At 48.0% G+C, this 19,000-nt stretch overlaps 1 protein-coding gene across 1 annotated transcript in view; it reads left to right on the forward strand.

Annotated features, from left to right (window-relative positions):
• The window catches only part of EMILIN1 (elastin microfibril interfacer 1), a 138,372-nt gene that overhangs the window by 78,941 nt on the left and 40,431 nt on the right, over positions 1-19,000 (forward strand). Inside the window, exon 2 of the mRNA XM_078650062.1 lies at positions 18,473-18,598. Within this exon, the coding sequence (XP_078506188.1) occupies positions 18,473-18,598 (126 nt within the window). The remainder of the gene's footprint in view (positions 1-18,472; positions 18,599-19,000) is intronic.

Here is a 19,000-nt window from a genome sequence, read left to right on the forward strand (position 1 = left end):
AGGGACCCCGTGGGGCCCTTGATGAGATGCACGCCCCGAGGTACTTTAGGGGCACTGCTGCGCATGCGCCTTCAGATGAGGGCTCCCCAGATGATAGGTACAAATGATGCTAAAATAAACATCGGCGATGCACACATAGCGCACTTTGTGATACGTCTTTGTTTCTAGGCACGATTGATAGGTGTTATTGCTACTCAATCATCCTCCTTTTCATCGACCTCTAAAGGATGAAAGGCTGAATGGGCCTTCCAGGATACTCTTAGGTGCACACGGATCTCAGCAATGGATGCTTGAGTCCCCTGAGGAGCGCAGCAAGGACATATGAGCAGAGAATACTCCTGGGCTCGACCGTCTGACGTTGGTTCTCACCTTAGCAGATGCAGAAGTCTCATGCCCGACATGGGCACCCTTTCGAATTTTGGGGCCATGCTACATAAACATTGCTGCAAACAGGGAAAACTCAGTTTGCACTAACATTCTGCTTCTAAACGAGGGAATGGAGCAAATCCATTCTGGTCAAGTTCATATCAAAATGGAGAAGCAGCAATTGTAGTTTAAGTGAAGCACAGAGACTAAAACAGCATTTCAATCCACGAATGGCACATTAAAAACCAAGGAAATCTGTTTCTTCAACATGTTGAGGTTGAGCCATCCTGTCAGGACAACCATTGCTGTATCGAGAAAGAAACAATAGGCTCCACTCTTGTCTATTGCTCAACATTTTCCAACATATGATCGAGTGTTTTGCAGTATTTTCTGCTTTAATAAATATAGTTGTTTAGTTTACTTCTTAAAAAAAAAAAAATTCTGGCAAATACATTGTGCCCAGTGACACTGCCCTATTGTAACAAGTATTTAAACCTGTAAGGTGACATTGCTGGCAGGAAAGAGTTCAGGCATTAGTCCAGATCTGATCCTCCCTCTGAGAATGCAGTCACTGAGGCTTCCATATGCAAATATAGACGCAAAGGATTCTGGTCCTCAGGAGCAGGGTTGCAGAAGGATGGTTTGAGGGGTTTTCAGATTCCTAGGCTGGCCCGGGCATTGGCAGAAGAAGCTGGTTCTTATGTCATGGCGTGACGTAGCACGAGAGCAGTGCTTAATTTGAGGCAGTGGCTGCAGGTGGGGCCCACAGGCACCTATTTTGGGACCAAGACGTATTTCTCATCATGAGACTCTGACCCAGAGCAAGAAAGAAAGAGAGACAGGAAAGGGGCAACGAAGAGGGTGGTAAAAGACACAAAACAGCGACAAAGGGAGAAAGCGTGGATGAAAAAGAACCTGCAAGAGAGAGGTGAGTGGGCAGGAAGTGATGGGTGGTGGATGAAAGGGACATGGCGTGATTGAACCAAGGCTTGACAGCTTTGATTTTTGGCAGCTATGACGCGTGGCAGTGCCCGCGCAGGCTCTGAAATAACCCTTGGGCCTCAGCAATTATTCTTTTACAAATGAAGTACTGAAAGGCAGAAGGTAGGAGCAGGAGCTGGGATCATGTGTGTGCCAGGGCGGGGCGTGTGCCTCGGTGCCCCCGGATATGGAGTTTAACATATCAAGAACATTGGAGCAGGATGTGGGTCCTGGGCATGATGTGGGGAGTCGGGGGGGGGGGGGGGGGGGGGGGCGGGGGGGGTACGTGTTTGAGAAATCTTGAGGTGACCCCTGAGGGTTTCCTTTGTCTCTTGGGTGGTTTGAGGATAACATGAAAGGGTAAAGCCAGGTGATTGGCCAACTATCGGATTGTAAAGAGGAGAGAGCGCCAGATTCAAAGATGATGGTGTCCAGGTGTCCCACAGTCGTTGTTGGGTGTGAGCACCTGGGAGGAGGAGACTTCTAGAGGGAGCCCCTCATACAGCTGTTTTGGGGGAGTCAGGGAGGTGTTGTTTCTGTTGGAAATGGAGGCTGTGACACCAAAAAGAGAAAAGTCATCAATAAAGTTCTTTGTTTATCTAGAAAGAGTCAGATCAGGTGGAAAGTAATGGGGTGAGTTTGTGAGAGAGGGGAGCATGCTGGGAGATATTCAAATGAGTGAGGATGGCGTCACGATGGATTCTAGGGTGTGTGTGTGTGTATTTATTATTTATTTATTTAGGGCATTTGTTAAGCGCGATGTCACCGTTGCAGGCATCCTGGCGCTGACTGAGTCTGATGAGACAGGAAGTGATCCTTCTCCTCAAGGGCAGAAGTTCAGAGATGTGCCTAATTTCAGATGGGAGCGTGTTCCAGAGCTTGGCAGCTGCTACCTCAAAGGATCTGCCTCCAGATCTGATCTTTTTGAATCTGGGAACCACTGCTAGCTTGGCTTCAGAGGAGCGAAGCTGCCTAGCTGGAGTTTACCACGCAAATTTAGATTGGAGGGAGGCAGGGCCAATTGCATGAAGCGCCCTGAACGCTATACATAGGGCTTTGAATTGTACCCTCTGCCTCACCGGTAGCCAGTGGAGTTTGCTCAATGCGGATGCTCCATTTGCTCTTCTAGGAAGCCCCAAAGCCAGTTTAGCAGCTGCTGATTGGACTCTTTGGAGTCTGTCTAGCAGGAACCCTGGGGATTCCAGCAAAAGGGCGTTGCAATAGTCTAGTCGACTAAGGATGGTACATCGAACCACTTGGGCACGTGCATGGATGGGAAGGAGAGGCAGTACCTTCCTTAGGGAATGGAGGATGGCAAAGCAACAAGCAGTAGTCTTTTGAATGTGCGTCTCCATACTGAGTGTCTGATTCAGCATAACCCCAAGGTTGCAAATTGTAGCCACTGGGCGCACTGTGGTCACAGTTTCAGGGGGCCAGAAATTATCTGGGAATGGCCGAGGAATCTTAGTGCCAGCACTAAAAAGTACCTCAGTTTTCCCTGCGTTGAACTGGAGGGAGTTGGGAGTAGGAGGGTAAGGTACCCCCAGCTTTGTGTCAGCAATGTTGGGTGGTGTTGTTGAAGCCACCTGGGACGAGGTGGAGCGCGGGGTGAACTGGACCTGGTCAGGTGGGTGGTGAGACTGTAGATGTCAGGTGTGTGTTTGTGTGCACAACTATGAGAGTCAGTGAGTGAGTGTGAGTGGTTAGGAGGCAGCCTCAGACACCCCTTTTATCCTGGGCAGATCCATACCCGCAGTGCCTCCCGGCCCCCACCCCCAGCACTCTGTGAGGTCGAGGATGGTTCATAGGGGCCAGCCTGGCACTGCCTCCCTGTGGGACGCACCAGATGCCTGGACCAGCTGCACATCTGGCCCGGCCTCCCTCCCCAGCTCCCGTTCCAGACATCACTGACGCCGGCAGACCGTCCCTCGCCCCCGGGGTCAGCAGAGAGCCTTGGGGGGACACAGAGGGGCCATTGTTCGGGGTCTGCATGAAGCCGCCCGGGTCCCAGGAACCCAGGAATGTGTGTGTTTACAGGAGGCAGAGGACACGATTCATGGGGAGGACCCGTCCCCTCAGCTGAGCGGTTTATTGCGCATCACGGCATCCGCTGGACTCCATTCCTGCACACAGGGCTCTGGGCAGCAATAAACAGGGGCAGAGCAGAGCTGACCCGGTGACCCGGGGTCACCGAGGTCAAGATTCCAGTAATTCACAGAATCTATCAATATTCCCAGAGGTGACCCACCGGAAGTCAGAAGTGCCGTCTGGGTCAGTCTTGTTTCCAGAAGGAACAAGAGTTGACAAAGTCAATAGTTGGGGCTTTTTTTGTAAATTGAAAGTGTTACTATGCCACTACCTCTCCCCTGCCTGTGGCTCTAGGGTCGCTGGAAGAATTACCCCCAACCTCTAAGAGTTGGAAGGAACGCCAGATAACGGAATCTGCTCTAACCTGAGCCTTGTATTAAAATGCATTCGTCTGAATGAGCCATTAATAAGGAATCTGACATTTCCTAAGAACAAATAGGATCCCAATGGGGTGGGACCTTGAAGGAAGATCCCTTTGGAGTGATGCGTTAAGATGGCGTCAGTACATCCTTGTTGACACTGTTTTTTTTTCCCAGAGTCTTTTATAGCGTGAACTTGACCCGAATTGGGTATCAGGGCGCTTTACACAGCACCAGTTTTGTTACATGAGGACACATTCATTTTTGTCAGGCACCGGGAGATTAAGTGATTTGCCCAGAATCACAGGATGTTTAGTGTCATTGCCGAGAATCGAACCCAGGTCCCTAGATTCGAGGTCGACCGCTCTAGCCTTTAGGCCACCTCCTCTCCCCCAGAAACCAGAACTATGACATTCGAGGGAACAAACCAAGCGATGGGAAACAAAGCCCTCCAGTTATTGGTGCAGATAATTGAGCATTTATCAAATAGATCAGATGTCAGGTAAATCTCTTACAATTCTGCATGTCCAACTATCATAAAATGCATGTCCACAACAGAAAGATTCCCTGGTTTCAGCTTCGGTCCAGTGGGATCCTGGGACAAGACCGTAGCTCTCCTGGAGCCGGGACCACCAACCATGCCCCGGTAGACAAGGTCACGCCAGCAGGATGGCATCTGGCCCCATTTCAAACCACAGAATGACTTTGGGGACTACTTGGTCTCAACCTCGCGTGGGTGCACTGCAGGTGCCACCAGTAGGGGGCGCAGTCACACTGGGGGTACCACAAGGCTCGATCCTCTCCCCGTCCCTCTTCAATCTCTTCATGGAGCCCCTCACAATCATCTTGAAAAAAGCTGGATGAATTACCACCTTTACGAGGATGGCACCCAAATCTATTTCAAAATCAAGTCTCCCATTGACATCCAACACCTCAATACCACCCTAACCGAGATCCAAACTTGGTTCAACGTTAACCACTTAAATCTCAACCCAGATAAAACGGAACTGATACTATTCTCTCCAAAAAGCAACCATCGTCTGATCCAAGAGTGGCTCAAGAATCTGGTCGCCCTAAACTGCCCTCTTATCCTATCCGACTCAGTTAAGTCTCTAGGCATCACCCTTGACAAGAACCTATCAATGGAGGTCCACATCAAAAACTCAGCAAAAAGTGCTCTTTTATCTCTAAAACACCTCAAGAAATTGAAACCTTTTCTTCCCCATGATGACCTCAAGACAGTAGTCCAATCCCTAGTTCTCTCTAAAATCGACTACGGGAACGCCATCCTTACAGGGACTCCAAAAGCTCACATTGCCCCTCTAAGGGCAGTGCTGAACATGGCCGCTCGACTTGTATCTGGAGTAAAAAGATTTGAACACATCACTCCAGCTCTCAACTCCCTCAAATGGCTTCCCATGAAAAGGAGATGTATTTACAAGCTGGCCTGCATCACACACAAAACCCTCCACTCTCCTGCCCCAAACTACCTGAACAACAAACTGGTAAGAGCAGGTCAAACCAGAACACTGAGAAGCTACAACTCACTCCTTCTCATTCCACCAAAAATGAAAAAGAAAACCACCCAATACCGATCGTTTGCTGGCAACGCTCCCCTGATATGGAACGCTCTGCCGGGAGTCCTCAGAGGCAACCCCTCCTTCTCCTGTTTCAAAAGGGACCTGAAGCTCCATCTCCTTAACAAATACTTCCCTGACCAACGTCAACTAACCTAGACTTCAATATCCGAGTTGACTCCCATTCAAGGATTGTTGGTGTACAGACTATGCTAATCACCTTTTCTCTTTATTGTTCTTTCCCCCTCCGTTGCACTGTTATATATTTTTCATGCTGTATTCTTTATCCTTGGTTTGCTTACTTACTGCCAGCCTTCTATGTAATATAAGGCCCTTCTGTTTTTTACAATGTGTATGTAAAGCGCTCTGATACCTACGGGTCTAGCTAGCGCTATATAAAACTTTTAAAATAACAAAATAAAATGGTACATGCTTCTGGGTCCTTTATGTGTCTCTACATGGAATCTTATAATTGTAATTGCATTTATATAGCGCTTACTACCCCTGACGAGGCATGGAAGTGCTTTTTGACGAGTAGCACGCTAATATGGAACCCATAAAGGATTAGTGGTGGGTTAGTATAGGGAAAAATAAGTGTTAATTTGAGCGGTGGACGTGAATCTACAGAACTATTCTGAACTCTGACACGGGGCAGGCGTGCAGTGCCACCCACAGGCTGCCTCATCGGAGGCCACCACCCTCCAACACAAAACTCAGTTTGATAAGAGAGGAGATAAAGAGCGTAAGAGCTTCCAGTGTTCACTCCTTGCTTTTCACCTCACCTCATCAGCAAATAAAAGGCTAATGAGGAGCGTGGCTGGGACCATGGGTCCGCCCTGTCATTACATTAGGTATATATATAGTTGTTGTGTAATTGCAGCTAGGATGATAGGATTTTAAGGCCTTCAGCAAAGTGACATTTTACCACTTGGGCGCTCCCTTCTTCTGGTGATCGCCTAAGTCGGATGCCTTGTACTGCTTTAATGTAGTGCCAACCAAGCCTTGCTAAGAATGACATTGCCACCTATCTACAGCCCACTGTCCACAATGGACCTTCAACTAGTGCCTGCTAAAGAGATTGTGAGTCCTGGGTAGTTATTTGCTCGCTGAGCCACTTACGCAGTCCTTCATGGGAAAGCTGGGGCTCTGCTCCTAGCTGAGCTGAGATGAAAGCGCTGCAATAGTCGTTATTCTGCTCTAGGCGCCAAGGCCATATATAAAACGTTTTGAGAAAAAGGAGTTCCCCCCCCCCCCACTTGTTTGCTTCTGGTTCCTGAACTAATATTTTGCTCCCCTTGAATCCAGACAAGGCACCAGTGCTTTCAAAGCCATACAAGCCCTCCTGCAAAAGAGGCGCTTAAAGCCAAGTACCACAGCCAGGAGGAGGGTCCGCGCAGTGCATGGATTCATTTCACAGGTTTACTATCCAGTCAGCGTATTACTCCGCAGTCTGTGTATTCGTCCCCACTCAGTCGGCCGCCGTGAGCTTGTCCAGCCAGAAACCATTCCCTCGCCGGTTCACTGCCACGAGCAGGGCTTTAAGTGGGCCGGGTCTCACCTGGTCTGAGCACCAGCAGTGGGTTTTTTTCCAGACTGCAGTGACAGCGACACATCGATGTGCGGGTGGTGAGCCTTGTAGGGGAAGGGATGTCCTTTAAAGAGAGTCATTTTTTCTCTGGATTTCCCTTCTCTTTTTGAATCTTAGGAGCAGAAACATTGTTGTGGTTTCACCACCAGGGCTTTAAGTAGATGTGTTTTCAATATATACAAGCCATAGTTGCTGCTTATTTAGCTTATGCAACTAGCAACCATTGACAAAGCCAATAGTCCTGACTTCTGGAAAGGTGTGATGTTACTTGTTGTATCATATATCTGGATGCAATAACAGGAACAGCAAAATACAAGTCGGGCGGCACAGTATGCTAAGCACAGATTTTTAGCTTACGTGTTTTTAAGCCACACCCTTAATTACATTGTCCACGCCCCTTTGAGAGACCCCCCAGTTTTTTTCATCCCATTTAAACCTTGGCTGCAAGGGTAGACAAACAGTGCCCTGAGTTAGTATATTCAGGTACTCTGCCAGTGAGGTCTGGTGCACAAGTGGTCACCCAGGACTGCTCCCCACTCGAGCATCTGTGAACATTCAAGGCTCAGGGACTCCTCCAGCCAGCTCGCCCGCAGCTCACTCAGTGCCACCACTCACACGTCTTCTGTTGGTCAGTCGGCTGCACCCAGGCCTCACCGGCTCCCAGAAGGCCTCGCTCTCTCAATGAAAGTCGTGCAAGGAGGACTCTTCGTTGTTCTTGCATCGTCTTCACACAGCTCAGCACAGACAGCGCCCTCTCAGTAGATGCGTTTTCCCTGTTGATGTGCAGGGTGGTTCCCGAGGAACGCCGCCGTGGGCGCTGGCCCCGCCAATGCCGACCTCAGAGCCGAAGTAACTCCATAGTAGTCCAAACTGGAAAGGCATGGTGAGGAAAAAAACGATGGATTTAGGCCCAGATCTCTGTACTGGGGTGAATGTATGACATTGTTCTGCATTCTGTCCATCAATTGTTTTTTTTGCACCCGTCACCCCGAGTGGTACGGGTATGCTCAGACGTGAGTCCCGTGCTTTCCACACCACTGGAGTCAAGGTATCCTGGCTGAAGACGGCGGAAAGCCCGAAACCGGTCCTAGGATGCTTGATTCCAGTCCAGGGAGGACCTGGCCTGGCAGTGCGAGCTGGAACAATCCATTGGGCGCAGGGTCAAGACTGATTTGCATATGGCTGGGTTCAAACTGGAATTGCATGGTGAGCAAAAAAACGATGGATTTAGGCCCAGATCTCTATACTGGGGTGAATGTATGACATTGTTCTGCATTCTGTCCATCAATTGTTTTTTTTGCATTTGTCACCCCAAGTGGGACGGGTATGCTCAGACGTGAGTCCCTTGCTCACTTTGCCACTGGAGTCAAGGTATCCTGGCTGATGAGGGCTGAAAGCCCGAAACCGGTCCTAGGATGCTTGATTCCAGTCCAGGGAGGACCTGGCCTGGCAGTGCGAGCTGGAAAAATCCATTGGGCGCAGGGTCAAGACTGATTTGCATATGGCTGGGTTCAAACTGGAATTGCATGGGGAGCAAAAAAACGATGGATTTAGGCCCAGATGTCTGTACTGGGGTGAATGTATGACATTGTTCTGCATTCTGTCCATCAATTGTTTTTTTGCATTTGTCACCCCAAGTGGGCTGGGTATGCCCAGACGTGAGTTCTGTGCTCTCCATGCCACTGGAGTCAAGGTATCCAGGCTGATGAGGGCTGAAAGCCAGAAACCGGTCCTAGGATGCTTGATTCCGGTCCAGGAAAGACATGGCTTGGCAGTGCGAGCTGGCACAATCCAGGGAGCTCAGGGTCAAGACTGATTTGCATATGGCTGGGTTCAAACTGGAATGGCATGGAGAGCAAAAAAACGATGGATTTAGGCCCAGATCTCTGTACTTGGGTGAATTTATGACATTGTTCTGCATTCTGTCCATCAACTGTTGTTTTTGCAGAAGTAACTCCATTGGCTGGCACTGGGGTCTCTCGAGGGGGCTCCAGGTGGGTGGGAACCAGCCATGACTTCGTTCGTGGCCAGTGTGGCCTTGAGGTAGGCAGGGTAAATAATGCAGGCCTGTCACAAAGCGAGGCCTGCAAGTGCCTCATAATAAGGCCCATTATCACCCTTTCCGTAAACCAGCGCCATGTGTTGAAAAGCTTGACCCAGGCTTTGCGATGCCAGGGTCCGCCTGCAGTGCCCCCTCCCCAGACACTTCAGGACACAATGCCAGCGTCCAGCCGCCGTCAGCGCCAGCTCATTCACAGCCACGGATACCTGGGGAGGAGGGGGCCCCCAGCCCTGACAGGTGGATGAAAGGGCCCCTGTGCAGGACGTCACCAGAGCCCCCGCGGAGGGCCTGATCCCACGTTCAACAAAAGACAGCCTGCAGCCCCCCCCTGCAGGGCTTTGAACCCAGCAGCTCAAGCACAGCCAGGCGCCCACCCTTGACGGGGTTCATTTCCCTCTAACCCCCCCCCCCCCCCCCCCCCCCACGCGCTCCCTCGAGGACCTCTTCCGCCCCCCCGCCCTCTGGGTCTGGGAAAGATAAGACCCTTCGGTCAAACAGGGCCGCGCTTGTCTACTTATTACTCATTAAGAGAAAAATCGATGTATCCGGCACTGCAGAAACCTGCAGCCGCGGGAAAAACGCGGAATCTGCCTGTTTACACCTAAACTGGTGCTCAGTCACGATATGATACAGCCTGTGTTTGGTGCTCTTTTGTAACCTGCACACGTCACTTTTCTCTTGTATCACACTGTTTGCTACCTCTTACTTTTTGTTTGCTTTCGATACTTGCACAAGTGCCCCCATTGTCTACGTAACGTTTGTTCTTGTGTTTGAGTGTCCTCCATTTATTGCAGTATTATACCTCTACTTGTACTTTGTACGCCTTTGTAACCTGCACACATGTCACTTGTTCCTCCTGTAATGTACCGATTGCTACCTCTTGTATTACGTTTGCTCACGATTGTCACTTTTGCGTCATGTAATGTAACGTTTGCTTTTGTAATTTGTTCACTTGTAATGTTCTCTTGTATCAGTTCTGTTCCTATTGTGAAGCGCTCAGACACCTTCGGGTAAAGTCCGCGCTATATAAAAAAAAAAAAAAATGAAACTACAAACAAACAGGGCGAGTCGAGCCAGGGAACTGCACCGGCTCGAAGAGCCAGGGAACTGCACCGGCTCGAAGAGCCGGTGCACGAGGCGACCTTGAAAACATTTGGCATTTGAATCATGAAACAGACATGACGTAAAAATAGGATAAAGTCTCTCGAAAATCCAAAGAAGTGTGCCCTTTTAGTTACCGTGTGAACACAGCCCATAGTTCTGTCCTTCCTCACCTGTTTGTTGATAAATAGTAGTTGTTAGGGCTAGGAACCTAAAAACCAATCAACAATTGTTCTTTCACGAGCATGCTGTGCCTCATATCTTCTGGTTGATTGTATGCCTTTTTTCTTTTTCGAAAAACGAATAAAATGGTTTAAAAAAAAACAAAAAAAGAAGTGTATTTCTTTAATGCACCTTAGTACATCAATGTATATGACCGAAACGGTATGCTTTTATTAAAAGTAATAGTCTGTAAACATGCCCTTGAATCATTCAACCCCGCAGCCCACGCTGATGACACTTCCTTTAGTGAACTAAGACTCACATCAGCTGTGACGTGCATCCTGTTTGTGTCTCAGATTTATATCTCGGATGGAGCAATAATACAGTTTCTGTACAGCGCACACCCTGCACTCTCGCATTTCAAGGCGCTGTCATGTGTGATACGAGAAGGTGGTTTGGGGAAATAAAATATTTGCCGAGGATCCCAGGATTTGGTCCAGCAGGGAAGCCAGGATTGAGCCCAGGTTTTCTGGTTCCTCCTTGTGCATTTCAGCCCTGTTTCTCCCGCTTTTTTACATCAAGGGTCACTGCTTTCTCTTTAAATCTTGCTGCATGAGGTTCGATTGTGGGTGGAGACAGAACCCCCGTGAGAGTTCAGCAACCAGGAGGGCTTCCATAGGATCCAGGCATCTGGCTCGCGGCTGGCTCGAGATTCAAGCGGTTCGCCACTTCTAATTCACAGTATGGCACGGCTTTTGGGATTGGCTGATTTCACAGAATTGAATTACTCAAGTTCAATGGCCTCCAGGTAGTTCACTCAAATGGATCCGTTTTAATTATCTGCTTGAAATGTGATAGTTATTGCAGAGTCTGATATGCGGAAAAGGGGTCTCCTCTCCATACCTAAAGGTGGCCTGAGATGTAGTGGTATATCTCATATATACCCCCATTAAAATGAATGAACTCTCCCCAGGCTTCTCCTAGCCACCCCAATATTCTGCAACATTCCACCAGCATTGGGCTTCAGCAGTCACTAGCAGGCATAAAGTGTGGCGCAGCGGCCAGTGCGGCTGACTCTGGAGCTCAGGGTTCACGGTTCGATCGCCAGCGGCAGTTCAGCTCGGCATCATATGACTTTGGGCTATAGCTCAGTTGATCTCCCCGACGGCCCCCAGCGCCTGGATACCTTTAGGGGTGATACATTCATGCTTTACAAATCTAGAATTATAACGCCCTGCAGCTTCCAAAAAAATTGCCCTGCTGGTAGGCCATGGAAACTAAGATTCATGGATGCTAGCCAAAACATGACACCCTCATGCTAGCATTCAACACAACACCCAGGCCGCCACCATCTAAAACCCAAAGGGACCCTTTCGACCCTCGCCCAACACAACAGGCTAACACGATTTACATGCCTTCCATGAATACACCAACTGCTTAAGGAGGTTTCACCCTTTCTGCATGAAAATCATAGGGCTGCAACGGAACGGGTCCCTCAATGGCACCAAGACAGACAACTGCAACCCGGAGTCCACCAGTGGGCCAAAGAAACTCTCCCTCCAACCCCCAAATATAAAAAAATGCGACTGGCAGAAGAGTGGCCCAGGCTTCAGAAATGCTGGGTCCTCTCTATTCTTAAGAGGGCGCACATTGAGTACCGATGAGTTAACCCAATGTGACTTTTATTCTATACTGCCTTTATGGTTGTTGACCGAAATAAAGTATTTAAAGGAAAAAGAGAGTACAGATCCCCAGTACCAACAACTGTCATTCAAAAGCCAACGCGCAGACTACAATACCATGCGCGGCAAGGCTGCTCGCAAAGTGTAAGGGAATAGTTTATACCCCAAATTGTCCTGACCGCAATGATAAGCTTCCTTTTAAAAGTTGACTGACCAGCATTTTAGGAAACCATCATCAATCGTCTTCAATCATGATTGCAATATGATTGGCATTGAGTGAATCCAACTCTCAACAGACCAGCATAGGCTTTCTTCTGTTTTGAAGCACAGGGCGTGTGGCAGGTTAGCAGTGGCACTTCTGACAGCCGCCAAGATGGCTGCGTAAGTTCAATGCGGTCACTGAAACATGCAGTGCTCTGCAGACCAACAGGTCACCAATTTCAGCCCTATCAAGGCATAATTAAATATCTGTTTTTCCATTAAATAGTCAACAGTGCTTAGAATATGCTGAAGAGTGGTTTGCAGCGCTGTTTAAAACCAGGGTTATTATTACTACTAATTCCAGAGCCGCTTCTATGTAGGGGTGTCACCAAATAAGGGGTGCCAGGTTGCTCATAGAAGCCACATTCCTAGCAAGAGAAGTGGCTGAATGGAAGTCCGCCTATGCCTCCGCCACTGGCCCATGTACTCTCACCCCTTGGCCCTCTGTGAGATTGCTGCTTGGACTACATAGATTCCTTGGGTTTGTGATTCACTGCGGATGTATGACGTTACAACGCATACTTTTACAACGCATACCTTTACAATGCATTTTTTACAACGCACCTTCCATTACAACACTTTCCATTACAACGCATGCCATTACAACGATTTTTTTTAAAACTACCTTTACAACGCATTCCATTACAACGCATACTACCTTTACAACGCATACCATTACAACGCATAACATTACATTGCATGTATGGTAAGTATTGGATAGTGTAGGGGTAAAAATTACTATTCTAACTACAAGGGGTTGCAACAGTAGGGTAAGTGTTGGAAAGTGTAGGGGTAAAAATGACTATTCTAACTCCAGGGGGTGCAACAGTAGGGTAAGTGTTGGAAAGTGTAAGGGTACTATGCGTTGTAATGTTATGCGTTGTAATGGTATGCGTTGTAATGACATGCATTGTAGTGGTATGCGTTGTAGTGTCATGCGTTGTAATGGCATGCGATGTAATGGATGTTGCGTTGTAAAAGTTTCGTTGTAATGGTAGTGCGTTGTAAAAGTTGCGTTGTAAAGGTTGTTTCCCATTCACTGCTGGTCTGGGGTGGCCTGGTGGCTGCTGACGTGACAGCCTTTCTTCTGGAGCAATGCTTGCCCGCCCGGAGAGAGCTGTGAGTGGCTGTTGTATGAGGCTTCTTGGTCCCATAACACAGATTTCAAACTTCAGGGTTTTGGGCATCTCTTTTGTCAGCATCCACCCTGGGGAGGTGATGCTGGATTGAAAGTTGGGCAGGGCTCATGCTGCAGTGCTGGGGTTTCCTCTTCCTGTTTTAGCTCCTCACGCGCCACCAACCACTGAAAGTATTTCACCAAAAGCACAGGGAAAGCGGAAGTGACATCATACATCCTTTGATCCACTAATAACATCAGGCGAAGTCATTTTCTATGACCTTTGACTGTAAAAGTATCATAGAAAAGTGACATCACACAGTCTTTGACCCGGAAGAAAACACAGTGATTAAAATATCATATAGGTGTAATTAAATTAAAAATACAGTATATGGCAGCAGCAGAAATCCGGGCACTGGACGTCCAAGGGTGAGCACTGGGGTGGCACATGCAGCTCTAAGTAACCCCTAAATGACCTCTGTGCCCGCTAGTGACCTTGAGGCTACAGCTCATGAGTTTCCTACTGATTTCTCCCAGTTTAGTGGCTCATGAAATATCCTGTAACCTTCTTCCTGTGGCTGCTGGGGCTTAGGGCACGGTTCTTTATTTCTAATGGTAAATGTGTTAACTATGTAACTTGAAACGTGTGGTATGCCCCTGGCCTTTGTAGCCAATGTCACTCACCTCTTGCCTTGCAACATCCAAACATACTCACTGTGACTATCTGCATGTTGCTATACATTCCTTCTATGGGCCAGATGCATCAAAGAGTTTTTCCCATTCTGTGTCTATGGGAAAATGTGCTCAAGCATTTGGCCCTATATGCTTCTGTGTCTAGAAGTAAGTTTTGCAGTGCACATAGTACAAACAAATTTGAATAAACATAGAGTTGTGATCCCACCAGCACGCGCCATTGATTAATTTGTACCTTGTTGACAATATTCTATTTGTGCCTGTACAACAAGTTCTGTAGTAAAATATGGCTTTGTTAGTGACAAGGAATGCTTTACAATGTAAGTCGTGCAGTGGCCCTTGGCAGTGATGAGCTATAGTGGTAATGTAAGCAGTGGTCACGTGGTCTTGAGAGCCAATCCCAGGAGGCCATCTCCTCATACACTCTCCCGCTCCATCTGAATGCTGCCGGAGAGGTCCCGCGAGATGGATACTACCGGCCAGCTGTGATGAGGTAACCTACCTGGCCGCCCTCCATCAACAACACTCCTGGGCGTGGAAGTAATATCTCGCGCCGCAGGCTCCCGTCGCGAACAAATTCTGCAGCTATGATCACAGCGTGGTCATTATTCGTGTAGAGTGTTCAACGAGGGCTCTGCTCCTCACTCACACTGACCCTTCGCGTTGACTTTGGATAGCTCAGTGGGATAGTAATGACTGTTTAGTGATAATGTGACACTCATTACAAAGTGCTTTGAAGAAAGTGAAATAGCGCCTGCCCCCGTGGTGCAAGTGATTATGGATGGCCTTCTAAACATGTAGGCGATATTGCCTGTGGCTGTGGGCAATAACAGCTGTTAATAACCTGCTCCCACAAAGGAGGCCTGGAGCCCATGTCAACACAGGCTGAGGTATTCACTCCAGTCTCACACTAGTGGGCAGTGATGTTTCCTCAACACTTCCTATATATGAGGGATCTAGTACAGCTTTCACCACCATTCACGTCCTTGGGTTTCCACAGGCCCAAGAGTGCTGCTCCTCAACCCACCTGTGTCCATTAAGGCGCTAGAGGTCAAGGGGTCTTGTTCACACCTTGGGACAAGACCATGAGCTGTTGAAGGGCAGCAGTGGAACCAGTGACTGGTGTAGGGAACAGCCGCCATGATATCTGGCACGCAGGCATACAGCGGCTCCATCGAGCTTCGACATTATGAGACTCAGAGCGGCTACAAAAATACTGCAAGGCCAATGAGGGTAGAAGGTGGCCAAAGTACCCAGATAACTTAATATTCCATTGAGGACCACCTCCGTGCCACCTGTCACGCCCGTCGTGGAAGATACCCAGAACAAAATGGATCATTCCTTCCGAAGTGGTCGTCAGTAAACAGTGTAGGCTATCAAACCTCTGTCTTGCCCTTCTGTTGTCCTCTGCCATGGATCTGGAGGCTCATTTAAAATAATGGGGACCCCAGGGCCGGTTTCACCTTTATGTTGGGTGTCGGGACCAGCTTTCTTCTTGCAAAGGAGAGATCTTCCGTGACATCATGGGTGAAGACGGCTGCTCCATTCGCCCTCCAAAACTCCCTTATGAAGGGGTAAAGGGCTATTCTTGCCAAAGAGATCATTCTCAGTTCCCTTTAGGACTTGTGTGCTTAGAATGAATTTAACTGCAAGACTGTCTACCTCTTGTAAAACTGCCTTCGTTTCAAGATGGCCGCCAGCAATGAGGTATGGATGGAGCAGACCTCTTTCAAAGATGGCTGCCTCCGGGGATGTTGTCCCCTCACTGTGTTTAGGATGCTTCATCTTGATTCTAGCTGGCCTCAGCCAAGTAGTGGTTTGAGTGGGGGGTGTTTATACAAAGGTCCTCAAAAAGGAAAACCTCATTATAGATCTCTGTGAATAGAAGAAAAAGCTCTAAAAGGAATTTGAAGAAGCAGGCACTGAGAGAGGCCCTGTTGATTCTCTTGCTAAGACATTTCCAACCAAAGGGCAGAAACTTAGAATTAAAGAATCCAGGAAGATCTCGTTTCCCTTAAGTCAGCCTCAAGTTAAAATTGGGGAAGTTCCAATGTAAATGTAATAATGGGGGTTTTGTCAAAGAGCTCCAAATATAGGGCCTTCAACAGAAGGGCAGTGCCCGGTGGACACCTTCAAGGGGCAGGAACACATCGCTCTACCAACCGGTCTCAGCCTGGTGTCGCACGGAACCCAGGAGACGTAAAATCACAACCTGTTGTAAGCGCCACAGGTGCGGTCCAATTTAACTAATAGAATTGCTTCTGTAGGGTCTAGATGAATAAAGCTATGTACTATTTCACTATGACAGTCTTGAATTTGTCACTCTGTAGATGCAACGCAAGTGCCTTGAACAGTCATGATGAAATAACTCCTTTTTTGGTGCATGTATGTATGAATGAATGCATGTGGTATTTGTATAGTGTGAACCTAGCATACAGGCAATGGATGCTTCACAGCGTCAAAAGCAAAGATGCATTCAATGAGTGATTAGAGAGAGAGCTCGGTTCTGAGATATATTCCACTACAAACAATGAAAATGTTTCTATGATCTATGAAGTAACCCAACGTGAGAAGGGTGAAATTACACCATAACACAAAAATAAATGCTACCATGATCCATAAATAGTTAATAATAAGGAACAATGTCTTCCTGTCCATGTCCACAAAATTGTGCATAGAAATGTGCATGAAATTATCTACGAGGTGCATGTTGACCTGTTGGCTTTCAGGCCACTCCCGCTCCAGTCTCTGCCTTCACACTTGTCGGTCGGAACACAGGCTCCCATTGAAGTCAATGGGAGTCTGACCGCAGGGTGTTCGGAAGCATCGTAATCGGTCAAATGAACTCCCCGAATCCTATTTGGTCGGAAACCATTCCGAAACCAAGTTGGTCGGAATGCTTCCCGACCGACATCATAATTGGCCCCTAAGTGTGCTTTGGTGGCAGTCTGGGAGGTCTGAGTGATGGGACACTGATTGTGCTGGTACATACTTACGACATTGCTCGCCCTTGCTTCAGGACCTGCCCCATCTAATTCCTGCTCATCTGATGACAATCCCAGGCTTTTCACATCCTCCTTTGGGAATCCAGTCTCTCCTTCAACTTTTGCCAGAAGATGATTTGCATCCAGGGTAACCTATTACCCCGGAAGGATACTTCTGCTTTTCAGATGTTGTCTTCCGCCAGCTGCTTTCCATCCAGGTCTCAAGCTCTGTCAGACAACCACACACAGCTTCCTGTTTCCCAGGCTGAGGAGTGCTTGGAGAAACCTGGGGACCAGGAACAGTGGAGGGAAATGTATTATGTTTGCTTTTGTTCACAAAATCCCCCAAACCTGCTTCTCTGATCTTGGGCCCACCCCCACTTTATCCTGTCGTTTTATCTTGTGTAGACCTTAGAAAACGTAAGGCTGGGTGCTTTATACACTTTCTAACAAATAAACAACCACAAGAGTAACACTCAAAGCCAGTGCTTAATTTGATGCAGTGGTTTCTGGTACTCAGCACTGGCACATAATTGTCAACACCGGCGCTTGCGACAATCTGCCACAAGGTGGCGTTGTCTGGCGAGCTACCTGCCACCAAGCCATTATAGCTTTGGGGGCTGAGAATACTCTGAATTGTCAAACTTGTAGGAGTGTGATGGTTAGTAGTTGTGTTAGTATTATCATTTGCATGATGACGGGCAATGTGTGGTGCAAGCTGCAATGGCCACCTGACGAGAGCCTTGGCTTTTACACATTAAGCACTGCACAAAGCAGCACTTTCAGTGTAAGTATGTTTAACCCCTTCCATGCTGATGACAGCCCCCGGCCATCATGCATCATAGTGCTCGTGTGCTGATGATGGCTGGGGGCTGTCATGAACCCGCCCACTCATTAGAACGGCTAGGGCGCTCGACCTCGGACCTGGAGGAACTGGGTTCGAGTCTCGGTAACGACGCCAAACTTCCTGTGATTCTGGGCAAATCACTTAATCTCCCGTGCCTAACAAAAATATATGTGTGTCCTAATGTAACGTAACTGGTGCTATGTAAAGCGCTCTGATACCTGATTCGGTTCGGGTCTAGTTCGCGCTATATAAAACTCTGCAACAAAAAAAAAAAGTGCCGCACAGGCGCAGAATCGCGGCAGCGCCCAAGGGGTTAAGTGAGCATGGCTAATTAACATTGCAATTAAAATTTACAACCTATGCAATTTAAAATTATAGTCAACAGCGCAATGATTATTCGGTAAAAGAACTCACGGGTTATGTTAATATTAATACACATTGTGAAATAGTATAAAAACAGTGTAGTCCAACGCTCAGAATAGCTTGAGGCGCCCGTGACTTTAGAAGTAGTTGCGGCCTATTGTCTGAGGCATTCAATGACTTGTTGCTACGTCCTGTCTTGTGTATATGACGTAATAACCCCTCTTCCCTCTTGCGTCCCCAGGAACTGGTGTGCCTACGTGGTGACGCGCACCGTCAGCTGCGTGGTGGAGGATGGCGTCGAGAGCTATGTGAAGCCGGAGTACCAGCCCTGTGCCTGGGGCCAGGTCCAGTGCCCGCGGGTCGTCACGTGAGTATTTCACATGCGCACTGAGCCAACCATGAGTGCTTGGAGAGAGAGGGAGAGAAGGTTCTGGAAGACCTGTCCCTTGCCCAGACTTTGAGGCTTCAGCCTTTGTGCTAAGACTGTGCTGTGCTCCACAAGTGTGCAGAAAATAAGGAGTTAGGTCCCGGGACACAGGGTCAGCTGGACCATAGAATAATTTATAAAAAGAGAAATGCTGGCCTTGCGATTTTTGATAGCTATATTTTGAGCAACAAACCAAATCCTTGTTATGATTTGTATGGTCGAATTTATTTAAACCATTTACTTTTTCATATAAATCTCATTAAGTTAAAGCATTGATTGCATGAGAAAAACACTACGTACATACAATTTATACAAAAACATTTGACAAAGAATTTTAACAAA

This window comes from Lissotriton helveticus, chromosome 6 (genome assembly GCF_964261635.1).
Source record: "Lissotriton helveticus chromosome 6, aLisHel1.1, whole genome shotgun sequence".
In the NCBI taxonomy this organism is placed as follows: domain Eukaryota; kingdom Metazoa; phylum Chordata; class Amphibia; order Caudata; family Salamandridae; genus Lissotriton; species Lissotriton helveticus.